Source organism: Coccinella septempunctata, chromosome 7 (assembly GCF_907165205.1).
Source record: "Coccinella septempunctata chromosome 7, icCocSept1.1, whole genome shotgun sequence".
NCBI classification, from domain to species: Eukaryota; Metazoa; Arthropoda; class Insecta; order Coleoptera; family Coccinellidae; genus Coccinella; species Coccinella septempunctata.
The window spans coordinates 26,656,955-26,670,907 of NC_058195.1; the positions used below are offsets into that span (position 1 = coordinate 26,656,955).

The 13,953-nt window shown below is 36.3% G+C and overlaps 1 protein-coding gene across 3 annotated transcripts in view; it reads left to right on the forward strand.

The window, feature by feature from the left end:
• The first annotated feature begins 525 nt into the window (after positions 1-525).
• The window catches only part of LOC123318010 (eye-specific diacylglycerol kinase), a 291,641-nt gene continuing 278,213 nt past the window's right edge, over positions 526-13,953 (forward strand). For all 3 annotated transcript variants that reach the window (XM_044904662.1, XM_044904665.1, XM_044904664.1), the window contains exon 1: positions 526-638. In XM_044904662.1, the coding sequence (XP_044760597.1) occupies positions 604-638 (35 nt within the window). In that variant the 5' untranslated portion in view covers positions 526-603. The remainder of the gene's footprint in view (positions 639-13,953) is intronic.

The window sequence follows — 13,953 nt, forward strand, 5'->3', positions numbered from 1 at the left end:
AACTGAAATAACAAGATGTTATTAAAATTGACAGATCATACTGCTCAAAATCAATGATTAGAATACCAGTTTTTCAAACTTTGCTGTGATAGCAATATCTTTTTTATAACCATATTACTATTTCCAAACAGAATCGACCTGATTGAATATTGAAAAAAGTAATATATTCTAGAAATTCTGCAGTATTCACGTCCATGTTTGAAATGAGTAAAATATCGCAGGAATTTGGACAGGTTGAAAAACAATCTCTTATGAATTTGCCAACGTTCCTTTCTCAAGGCTAAAAAGAAGGCATCAAAAATGAATTAGTAAACAGTCCGACGTGTGACAGTCAATGAAATTCTATATTCTAGAAAGTTGTCGATTGAAAATATAACTTCACGACAATTCGTATTTCCCCCCACTCTGTACACCTATCCAATAATAATTGGATTATTCCGCGTAAAATAAAATCCCATTATAGAAGAATCAAACACGTCATAAAAAGGCTAATCACATTATTCAATTAGTAATCGATAGAAACAGTATTTCCCCAAAGAAAACTGAATTTCATTCAAATAAGGTTCAGCAATTGCAAGTTTAGTGTAAAAGAAAATAGAGGAAATGGACCCAAAAAAATTCGAAGAAATGGAAGATGAGTAAGTCCAGTTCAGTAGTTCGAATTGATTTTTGCTTAGATGCTTATGAAGGTAGGATAAATTGACCTGCCCGCTACTTTCCTTTTTTTTTAGAAGCTACCTTGCCACAGTTCTGACATAAGTTAACAAAACTTGTACAGCTCTCGTGTAACCAACGCTTGCACAAAAGGCACTGTAATCATTCATCTTTTTTTGTTGTTGAACGATAGTCTTCACTGCAGCCAAAGCATTCATTTTCAAAATCGCTGAAATTTGCCTTCATTTTCATTAACTCTGTTTGAATTTCCCATTCGTTTATCTAATTCAAATGTCATAATACTCACTTCGGTTCTTGTCGGTGCGAAAACAGACTTCTGAAGTTTTTTGATATGGCCTACTAATTTTAATTTACTCAACCAATGATTTCGCAGATCCAAGGCGGTTGTTTCTTTCCAGGTTATTTGATTTTAGCCGTATTTTGAGGGTAGTTTGAGGTATTTCATACGCTTTAGCGACTTATAGAAAATATAATAATAGTATTTTATACGAAAAATCATCTAACAGAAGCAATAAAATAGATATATCTAACTCTTCAAAATAACATGAACTTCTCAATATTAATGTACACAAGTAGGCAATTTCATTTCCATCTTGAAAGAAGTTAAAAAATATATCAATTTAATTCAAATGGTGTATTCCTCACTACATTATATTCTTTTGATAGGTCATTGTATTCTTCCCATCATTTCTTCTACAATAGGAACAACAGTGTTCGATTCCAGTAGCTACACAGGGAGCTTCAAAATTAGCTATCCCCCGTGACATATAAGTTTTATTTTCACTGTTAGAAATCACTTTGATTTCGTTGAGACGAACCGATTTCCCAACATCACAATCAATTAAAGTAGTAGTAGTAGTAAGGATATTTCGAATTTGAAGGAGGCACCAAACCGGTGTCCGTGAAGTTAGCACCCACTTTTTCGAAAATGAAGAAAATTTTTTTTGCATTCGTTAGTAACTCGTTAGTAAATATTTGTAACACCAAAATTTTTGTTTGTACCTTAAAGATACTGGTAAAAAAAACACCGCATTCCGCTGGGTGCTAACTTCACGGGCACCCACTGTTCGATTTTTCGCGAAAAATAAAATACAACTGGAAAGTCCATCGTTAGTAACTATTTGTAACACAAAAATTTTCGTTTGTAACCTAACCTATGATGGGAAAATGACACTCCCAAAACGTGAAGTTAGCACCCACATTTTCGAAAATGAAGATACATTTTTATGCATTCGTTTGTAACTCGTTAGTAACTATTTGTAACACAAAAATTTTCGTTTGTAACCTAACCTATGATGGGAAAATGACACCCCCAAAATGTGAAGTTAGCACACACATTTTCGAAAATGACGAAAATTTTGCCAAAAATAAAGTACAGTTGGGAAGTTCATCGTTAGTAACGACTCGTAACACACAACTTTTTGTTTGTAACCTCACCTATAATGGGAAAATGACACCCTCAAAATGTGGAGTCAGCACCCGCATTTCCGAAAATGAAGATAAATTTTTTTGCATTCGTTTTTAACTCGTAAGTAACTATTTGTAACACAAAAATTTTCGTTTGTAATCTAACCTATGATGGGAAAATGACACCCCCAAAATGTGAAGTTAGCACCCACATTTTCGAAAATGACGAAAATTTTTTTTGCATTCGTTAGTAACTCGTTAGTTACTATTTGTAACACCAGAATTTTTGTTTGTACCTAAAATATACTGGTAGAAAAACACCGTATTCCGATGACTGCTAACATCACGGGCACCCACTGTTCGATTTTTCGCGAAACATAAAGTACAGTTGGAAAGTTTATCGTTAGTAACGACTCGTAACATACAAATTTTCGTTTGTAACCTAACCTATGATGGGAAAATGACAACCCCAAAATGCGAAGTTAACACCCACTTTTTCGAAAATTAAGAAAATTCGTTCTGCATTCGTTCGTAACTCGTTAGTAACTATTTGTAACACAGAAATTTCCGTTTGTCCCTCAAAGATACTGGTAGAAAAACACCGAATTTCTCAGGGTGCTAACTTCAAGGCCATCCACTGTTCGATTTTTCACGAAAAATAAAGTACGGTTGAGAAGTTCATCGTAAGTTACTATTAATTTTTTTTGCATTCGTTTGTAACTCGTTAGTACCCTGTTACTAAATGTTCGACACACATAATTTTTCATTAGTAAACTACTCTTCAATTGACAACACCCCTAAAGTGCAAAATTAGCATATATACACATTTTGGAGAATTCTGAATTAGTGTATTGCTTCCGTAAAATGAGAACTTCCTCTGTAACTACATATTTGTGACACAAATTTCTGTTTCTTTTCAAGTATTTTTTTCATGGAAATTTTCGTCTGGGGCCCAATGTTTGTGCTCGAAGTGACTTTGTATTTTTATCCATACCCACATATTTCACATCCAATTCATATTGATTTTTATCCGTAATTCACCGAGCAGTCGAAGAATTGTCAGGAGGAAAAATGAAATAAACGTCTTTATACCCAAGCCTTTCACTGTCTCATCAATTTTAGGTTTTTTGAATATAAATTGAATAATATTTTAAGAGAAAGTATAGTTTCAAAATAAATTTACATGGTAAAATATAAAACTTTCAAATACTATACAATAGTAGGTGGCAGGTGGACGTCAAGTACCACTGTTTTTGGTACAATTTTCATTTTTTTGGGACATATCATTGTATAACCCCAGCGCTCCATCATTTCTCCGACAGATAGCAATGTAGTGTCCCAAGCTCGTCCTAGTATGTGATTTCTGGTAACATACCAAACAACGTAATATAAACTGATGTTCAGGAAAATTCAAATTCAAAGGCAAATTTTCGAACTTTACATTTTCGGCTTCACTCGTATCAATGAAAATTAGGTGCTGAATTCATTGTCCACTAATGTTGCCTTAGAACACATTCTGCAATTAAACTGTCCTTGCAGTGATTCCAGAAGCGTGTCTTCGAGGTTTTTAGGCTTAGTCAGCTGAATGGTTTTATACATTCGTGTGAACGTTTCTTCGTGAGAGCATTCCATGCACTTACGCTTTTCTATCACACTATATAATCCTTGTCCCATTTTTTGCAGAGCAGATATGATATTATCTTGGCAGTCCACTTTAACGATTTGGTGGTTTATCGTCAGCTTTTGTTGTTCGTAGAGTTCACTGAGGAACACAGCTCCTTCCTGATAAAATTGGCTGCCCGATCCTTTGGTAGCTAATGTACTGAGTAGGTTGAATATTTTAAGATCTTCCTTATTTTCATTAATTTCTCGTTGGAAAGCCCTACCCAGGCAACACAGACTTCTCCGCGAGATCTCTGGGAGGTTATAATGAGGATCTTATGCGAACTCCTATTGCGAGGGCTCGACGATCGCTATGTGTCTTAACTAAGCGACATTCTCATTGGTGTACGAAGGATAAATCTCAGATACCTCACATTGCTTTTTCCAGATTTTATCTTATTGCGAGTACCAGAAGATGTCTCAAACTTAACATCAATGAGCAATTATTATTGCGACTTTCTGAAGTTATCCCGAATATAACCAGAATAATAAATTCTCAATGTGAGTTCCTAAAGTTATAGCGAACGTGACATGAATGAAAAATTCCCAATGCGAGTTCCTCAAGTTATCCGAAACGTTGCCTGAATGAGATATGTATTCTCATTGCGTGTTCTTGAGATTTTCCTAAAAATGTGTATTTGCTAACTTCGCATTTTGAGGGTGTCATTTTACCAATATAAGTTAGATTACAAACCTTGTTACAAATAGTTACTAACGATGGACTATATTCTAATAAGTAAGTAAGCACTCAGTAGAATGCGGTGTTTTTCTGGCACTATCTTTGAGGTACAAATGAAAATTTTCGTGTTACAAATAGTTACGAGCTACGAAAGAATGCAAAAAAAATTGTCTTCATTTTCGAAAATGTGGGTGCTAACTTCGCATTTTGGGGGTGTCATTTTTCCATCATAGATTAGGTTACAAACGAAAATTTTCGTGTTACAAATAGTTACTAACGAGTTACAAACGAATGCAAAAAAAATTATCTTCATTTTCGAAAATGTGGGTGCTAACTTCGCCGTTTGGGGGTGTCATCTTTCCATCATATAATAGGTTAGGTTACAAACGAAAATTTTTGTGTTACAAATAGTTACTAACGATGGACTTTTCAAGTGTATTTTGTTTTTCGTGAAAAATCGAACAGTGGGTGCCCGTGAAGTTAGCACCCAGCGGAATGCGGTGTTTTTCTACCAGTATCTTTAAGGTACAAACGAAAATTTTGGTGTTACAAAAAGTTACTAACGAGTTACTAACGAATGCAAAAAAAATTTTCTTCATTTTCGAAAAAGTGGGTGCTAACTTCACGGACGCACCAAACCGATTGTTTCTTGGAGCATTCCAAATCCCTTTCTTTTGAGTTGATCAACAAACACTGTGATCGAACACTTTGTTTTCACGGTTACACTACAATAACCGCAGACAAACTATTGCACAAGGACAATTTTTCAGCATATTAAAAGCACAAAGTAAGTAATCATTAGAACTCACATCGGAGTTTGTAGGTGCTCCGTTTATTGCAATTTTTCAAAAGTGGAATTTTAATTTTCTTTCCTTTTCGAATATTTATTATTTCGGTCGTAGGAATGCCCTAATACCTTGAACTCTGCTTCTCAATAGGTTTTCCTAATCCACCCCTGTTCTCGAACCAGTCATCTATGACAAAAAATATACATATAGTTTTTCTCCATATTCCTAATCGATTAAATTCATATCTCTTTATTCAATAATGGGAATGTGATATTATTTTCATTTTTTTTTCACAATTCATCTCATGCAGAATATTAAAGGTATGAGAGAATATAACTATTATGAAGCTTCCAAATATTTAATAAGCATTCATCAGTGAGAAAAGTGCTCATGTTTTTTTTTACGAAAATCTAATCATCAATTCACATGAGGGCTTTGAACATCCTTACTGATCTACAGTAAGGAGAAAATAGGGTTTTCAAAAAATAGAGGAGAATGTAAGAAAATTTCCTTAAAAGCTTCCCTGAAAATAGGCTTCAAAACGAATAGTTTTCAAGTGCAAAATTTCTCGAAAAAAAGTTTTCTTCAATATTTTAGGAATATCCTTGTTGTTTTATTTGTAACTATGTTCAGCGATAAGGGGTGAATATTTCTTCAGTAAGATTAAGATTGTTATGTTTAGTGGCATTCAAGCAATAGGTGACTAATATTCTAGAAAGAACAACTGGAAATGTAACTTTTTTGATGAATGAATTGTTATGCTATATTACTTCGTTTTCTAGAAACGAAATGTAACTCAATATCGTGCTCTGCTTCGATATTGGTATACATAAATAAATATTCCAATTTTTATTTGTCCAGAGTCCTGAAAGCTCCTCTAAAAATTCATTGATTAAGTATTGATTAAGATTGCGCGCTAAGTTGGGAAGTTGAATTTTAACCCACGATTTTTGGATACGAAAAATATGTTTTATTGTTTTGCGCTCATTTGCATAGGTTTAAGAAATTAAACCTATTAAAAAAAAAATTATTAAAAAGATTTTTTTGTTGGTCTTCTTCGACTGAGTACGTATTTGTAGAAAAGTTCTAATTTTATTTTGCCAATAGATTTATTCGTTGAAGTTTTTCATGACTTTCATTTAAACTTCTCCCCAGAAATAACATCAACTTCAAGACCTGTCCTTCGTGCGACAGGCCGGATCCACAGTTTTCCCCTTTCGAGGGCATTCGATTTATGTATTTAACATCTTAAAAACAATCTCCCCATGACCAGTCGAAAGCCGCTCTTCCATTGATCGAGATACGGGGTGCATTATTACACTCTTCAAGAAAATATCCAACTAAATGCGCATGATCAAAGAAATGGAATTTCTTGAAAAAATGTTACGCTTGCACTCGAAGACGTAGCAGGCAAATTAAATACTAAATTCAACAAAACAGGGCATATTAGCAACAAATTCTTCAATTATAAGGTGAAAAAAAATCTCAGAATTAGGTCATTTTCACCAAAATTTGAATATCTTTTATTTCTCATCGTGTAGAGTCGGAAATATTGTTGTATCGATAACTTAAGTTAATTTAGTTTAATTTAAATTAATTTACAATGTTACACCCAACTTAGAACAAGGAATATAAGCAAAAAATACAATTCATAGAAATAATTTAACAATAAAAGTAATTCAAAGTAACCTAAAGTAGTACGTCTTGATATTTGAAACAGTACAACTGAATGTATCTAAGTGAAAAACGACAGAGTTACAGGTATGACACAAATTATAAGGCGGTGAATACTTTAATGAATTGGTACGTGGTGTTGGCATATAAAATGTGTTTTTGACTCTAGAGGCTGGTCTAGATTCTGCAAAATTAAGCTTTCCGAGAATGCAGGAATCTTTAACTAAAGTATTCAACAGTTTGTGTGTGACCACAACGCATAGACACTCTCGTGGACATTTCAAGCCATTCATGCCGTGTCTACTCAAAAGTAAATCATGAGGAAAACCGATAGGTGGGTACACGTTATCCTCCTTATACGACAAGAGCTTAAGAAAACGTCGCTGCACTGGCTCAACTCTATCAATATGTATCCGATGGTGGGGGGACCATATTATAGATGCATACGCTAATTTTGATCTGATATATGAGCAATAAAGAATCTTCAATGTGGCTGTATCCGAAAAATCACGAGAAATGTGTGCTATGAAACCGTACGTCCCATTTGCAGCAGATACAGTAGCTTCAATATGCGAAACAAAACAAAGCTTCGGTTCGAAAGTCACTCCCAAGTCAGTCAAGACCTCCGGGCGCGGGAGCGAGTTACCATCAACTGTGTAACTGAACAGAGAAGAGCAGAGGATCGTATTCTTGTTTTGAGTAAAGGTCTTAACATTACACTTCTTAGCGCTCAGAGGTAATCGGTTTTTTTTACTCCACTCAACAAGGCGTTCCAAGTTCAAGAAACGTCGCACGCAGTCCAAAGCATTCTTCACCACCAGGTATATCTTGAAATCATCCGCAAACACTAAACAGTATACATCCACCACATCAGCCAGATTATTTATAAAAATTATGAAGAGAAGTGGCCCAAGGTTACTTCACTGCGGGACTCTGGAAGCACTGAAAAACACTCTAGGTTTGACACTGTTGAACTCGTCATACTGCCGACGGTTGGATAAGTAAGACTTGAAAAGGTTAATGAGAGCAGGGGAAGAAAAGGCCAAATCAGGACAGCTTTTTCAACAATATTCCATGGTCAAGCAGGTCAAATGCCTTTGAAAATCAGTATATATCACATCAGCTTGGGTTTTTTTCTCAATGATATCAGAAATAAACTGGGCCATGTTGAAGAGATTGGTAACCGTCGAACGACCCTTAACGAAACCATGCTGGAGAGGAGTTATTTGATTGCAGACGTGAAGATATAACCTATTATATAGTAGAATTTCAAATATCTTGGTGCAATTACAGATTATTGATATCGGTCAGAAATAGGAAATATCGAATTTGTTGCCCCTCTTATAAACCGTCCGCACCTTGGAAAGCTTCCATGCATCGGGAACCGTGCAATTTCTCAAACATATATTGAATAATATGGTGAGCGGATAATTCAGAACAAATGCACAATCTTTAAAATTCAGAGAGGGGATACTATCGGGACCCATTGTCATGGTCGGTTTCATCTTTCTCAAAACCATGAGAACTTTATTTTCATCGAAAAAATCAACACTGAGGTTAGTTGTGTTAGGATCCTCAACCCCTCATCACCCGCCGGCACCGTACTGGTGGTATACGATTTCGCGAACAAATCAGCAAAACTGTCAAGTAGGTATGTCTGATGGATTATTCATTATAAAACATTTGACTCAAAACATCAGTTGAACCCCTTTTACTATTTATAAAGGACCAACATTTTTTGGGATTATCTTTTATATTTTGTTCAGCATTTTCTACCAATATTTTGTGGATTATAACAATATCCGATTTGATTTTCGCTGTCAAACGGGCGAACTCATCTCTGGCAGTGATATTCCTTTCAAATGAACGCCAACATTTCGCCTTCGAACGAATTAACCGGATGATCTCCTTACTGAACGATGGAGGATACCTGCGCTTGTTCACGAAAGTTCGAAGGGGCACACTACGATCAAAAGCGCTATGAATTTTATAATAAAAAAACGGAAGCCCCTTGGAATTATCGATACTCTCTAGGAATGTCCAGTCAATACCAGTAATAAGATCATACATGAGGAAAAAATTAGCTTTACTGAAATCGTATTCATGCTCGTAAGAGGTAATAAAATTCCCCTTCAGATTGTGCGCGTTATTAAGCGAGCAACTGACGTATAGCGCATTATGTTTATCCTGAGACACCAAAAGATAAAGTGACCACACAACGGAGCACTTATAGTCTATCCAAATCCGAGAGGCCAGCGTAAACAAACTGACTAACGCGTGATCTTATTTGAGGTACTCCTCTTATTGGTCAAAGCTCCAGGAACGCCATATGTTTGCAGGCGGGAGTAAGAACGCATTACGTTTGATTCATTGATTGTATGCGTAAGCGTATCGTTGTGCAGAACTGCAGAGGTCATTCATTGCTTTTTCTTTCGTATATAGGTTTATAGTTGTAGCAAGTTATTCAAGTTACAAGCATTTAAGATAATGCCAAGTACTGATACTGCTGAGGAGTCGCGTGTTGACTTAAGTCCTCCAAAAAAGAGACGTCTGACACGACACTTCAGTGCCGAGATAAAAGAAATGATTTTGAATACTTATAAAATTGAGATTATTCAAAATGCAGGAATGTGTTTAAAGGACGTAGAACTCCGAGTTGCTCAGAGACTTGGCATTGAAGCTCGAAGTGTTAGGAGAATTATTTCCGAATACATAAATTCCGGTGTTCTATCACAGCCGACAGCAAATCAAAATCGGACCACCAAATGGGAGTCCTTATCAGATTTCGATAAAAATGTAATACGGCGAAAAGTTCACGAGTTTTTCTTCAGAAATGAAAACCCGACTATAGAGAAAGTATTAAAAATAGTTAATGAAGACTCGAACTTGCCAAATTTTAAGAAGAGTACCTTCTCTATTATATTAAAAAAACTTAATTTCAAATATGAACGTCGCCAACGCAACAGTTTTTTAATGGACCATGACGACATTAAATGTTGGAAAAGAAACTATCTCATAAAAATTAGGGCCTTCCGTGATGAAGGAAGATTTACTACTTGGATGAAACTCGGGTAAATGCCGGTCATACTAAATCCAAAGTGTGGACCGATGAAACAGTTACATCTTCTCGTCAAGCGTTACTTGCTGGACTATCTACTGGATTAAAAAATCCGTCTGGTAAGGTCTTGAATTTTTTGTGGCAGATAAAAACACCACATTTAAAATGGCTGACGTCCAAAATCTTTTTCAAGAGGCTCTCTCACGGGTTACATCCAAAGATGGAGAAAGTGCGTGGAACATGTCAAACAAAAAGTTGAGGTGGACATGTGGAAATTGGATAATATCATGGATGATATAACACCAGTCATCGTCAACTTAGAAGAAAGTTCTGTATCTTCTGACGACACTACGGACTAGTCACTTTTACAAAAAATATAGTTACACATTTATATACATAGTATGTATTAACGTGGGAACTTTAGATTAATTGTTCATTACTGAGACTCGTAGATAAGCATACATATTTTTCACCGGAACTGGAACACTCAAAAAGTTTTAAAATATAACGCTCTCGGAATAAAATTTATTAGTAAACCTCTGCGTTATCACGTTCTTCACGCGTGATCACTGCATGCTGCAATGTTCACGGCTGGCCTCTTGGATTTGGATTTACTATAGTACCATTGAAAACAACCACATCCAGTACTCTATTATGTTCATTAGAAACGAAATTATTCTATGTCAAATTATTGATCTCCAGAAATTCTCCGCTGCTACGCTGTTGAGTAGGATCATCAATATTGGAAACATGTGTAGGGATGTTATGATGTTAAAACCACCAATAATGAGGAAGTTTTTTGCAGAACTGTACGTTGCATAAATGGCATCAAGAACCTAAAAAAGTTAACGAAACCGGTCAACGGATAAAAAAGTAGGTAAATAAATATTTATCACATATAATGAGTTAGTAACAATTTTTACCATCACTATATGAGAACGCCACCGCCTCTAGAATATTTACACTCAACAAAGCCTCTATCAGACCGATATATTGACATGGAAACAAATCACCAATTTTGATCGAACTGTCCAACCAAGTTTCTGTCAGAGCTACAACCTAATACTGGCTGGCTGCTATTGAATTGAAGAATTATGATGTTTTGGATCTCAAACCTCTAGTGTTCTGATAGTACAAGTCTAAAATTTTACCAGCGATTAAATAAATTTTTGAGGACTCTCCTAAAGGGTTGCAATCAGTGGAGGTACCCGAAAGCTATGAAGGACCTAATAAATCATCCCTGAATTTACTCAAAGCTATCCTGTATGAGGTACATTTCTCTTTTTCCCACACCGCATGATCCACAGAATCAGATCTCCCAGCCAACTTGATACAGTTACTACATTAACGTTTCGAGGATTTTCAAGTGCATGAACTGCATGCACTTGAGAATAGAGTGGACAGGTTGAAGGTTTATTACACCTATTGGAAGTATGATTATATCCTTTGCATGTATAACACCGAAGTATATCTATTGCGTCAAAAATGCGGCAGCTATCATAGCCTACAAATAAATTACCTGCTCTCATCAATCTGTCATAGCAAATTTCATGGACTTGAACAACAGCCTGATAAACATTAGGTTTTTTTTTAGTAGGGAAAGTTTTGGCAGTCTTAGAATTATATGAGCCACTAAATATTCTCGGAACACACTTGACAATTAAATCTAGTAAAACATCATGAGCATAATTTTCAGATAAGCCCACCACTCAAAGTCGTGGTTCCACACCAGTAAATTCTTCAATTTCGTATGAGGTCGCCATTCTTTCTTCAACCAATTTCTTCATCTTCACATTTTCTTCCTTAGTTTTACAGCCCAGAAGGATTCCGCCATCTCTCAAATGTTAAACTTTTGTCAACTGGAAATCATGATCAGCAGGGTTGATATTCCGAATCAATTCCGATTTCGTTTTAGAAGCAGCTTGATTTTCACCTCTTGGTCTGACAATAACTGCAGGTTTAGTCTCATTGTTGACAATATCTGCATAAGAAGTTGGTCCAACATCGATAACAGGATACTGAAGATTTTCTATAAAGTTAGCCTTCAAAGAGGATATATGATCATCAATCCTGCACAACGCAGCATCAACTCTCGATTCCAAGAAGTCTCCAATTTCAGAATTCTTGATAGAGACGCAAGATTCCACACAATCTTCACATCTCCAGAATAAACCAGGAACAGCGCTTATTGCGGCCAGTAAATCTACCGTCTTAGAAACACATGCAGCATGAAAACATTTTTTTTCTACAAGCGTGCGCGTTCAACTTTTTTCCTGCACGCATTTCAAGTTGCAAAGAGTCACTTTTCCAAAACGTGCGGGAAAAACGCCTATTTCTTTCCCGCACGCATTTGCTTGCGGAAATGGATTAGCAGTGGTTTTTCCCGCACGAAAATATTATAGACTAAATTAAATTCTATCATGTCTCTATGTACCGAACGCCAACGTAACCCATGGTAACGATATGCAGAATTACGTTTGTCATTATATATGAATTAATCAAATGAGATATGATCTTCATACACGAAGCCTTTTCACAGGGTCTTATATGTATGGCAATTTTCTTCGACATCACAGGAGCCTTTGACAGAGCATGGAGATTCAGAATTTTACGAACACTACATTCTTGGAATATTCAAGGTCATTGTCTCGCATTCATAAAAAATTTCCTTGATAGCAGATCATTTACTGTAAGAGTGAACAGAACGACATCCTGCATCAAAGCTAAAGATAACGGCACTACTCAGGGATCCATGATCCGCACCACTGTCTTTCTTGCAGCGATAAATGAAATTCTGAAGAATCTGAGTAAACCCCTCAAAGCTCGCCTATACGTCGACGGCCTGGTTGTATTCGTCAAGGGAAGAAATCGTGATAAAATTCCTTCAAACTTTCCTTAATCAGCTTGAATATTGGTCCAACGAAACCGGCTTTAGTTTCTCCTGATCCAAAACCCATTCCTTGGTATTCTCCAAACATGAGGATCCGTTCACACCAGAACTAACAATTTATGGTCACCAACTACTTTGCCTGCCCACTACAAAATTTCTTGGAATGCATATGGACAAGCAATTAAACTGGAAAGAACACATCAGTAAACTTAGTCTCGACTGCCAGATGAGGCTGAATATTCTAAAGGTAGCGTCGAATAAAAATTGGGGTGCGGACGGTCCAACTTTGCTGCTTATATATAAATCCCTCATAAGATCTCGTATCAACTACTGCTCTATCGCATATAACTCCGCCTGTAATTTTACTCTGAAACCCCTAAATATCATCCAAAATTCCGCCTTCCGTATCATCCTTTGAGCTTTCAGAAAAACTCCCATCAACAGTCTACAATGGAATCTAGGCGAACTTGGTTTAGCCTCCAGAAGAATGCTACTAAGCCTGACCTACTCTATCTCCGTATCAGCCAACCACTCCAACCCAGTGCGCTATCACACTCAAAAGAAAAACACCAGAGATTTCTTCACTAACAGACCCAGAACAACAAAGCCTCTCTACGCAAGATTAGAATCGTATCGAAACTGCCTAAAGTTATCTTTGCCCCATTTCTTATGACATAGAACCCTGGCTAAAACCATCTCTAACAGCCGTTACAACCCTAACAAGATACGACAAGCATAATACCAGTCCTCATATAATCAAGGCTAAACTCAATGAATTACTCGAAAACTACAAGGAGTTGGTACTCCATCACATTTACACAGACGCCTCTAAAACATCAACCGGAGTTGGATCTGCGATGATCACGTCAGACCAGGAGTTATCATTCAGGTTACATGCACACACTTACATTTTATCTGCAGAATTATACGCGATACATCAGACAACAAAACAAATCAACAGCCTCAGCCAGACAACCGAGAAAAAATTTGTAATCTTCACCGATTCGCTTGGTTCATTACTCTTACTGAAACAATTATATGGCAAGCACCAGATAGCCCAAGACATCAAGAGTCAACTCTTAATGAGTAGCCAAAACGGCAAAGAAGTGGTCCTTTTCTG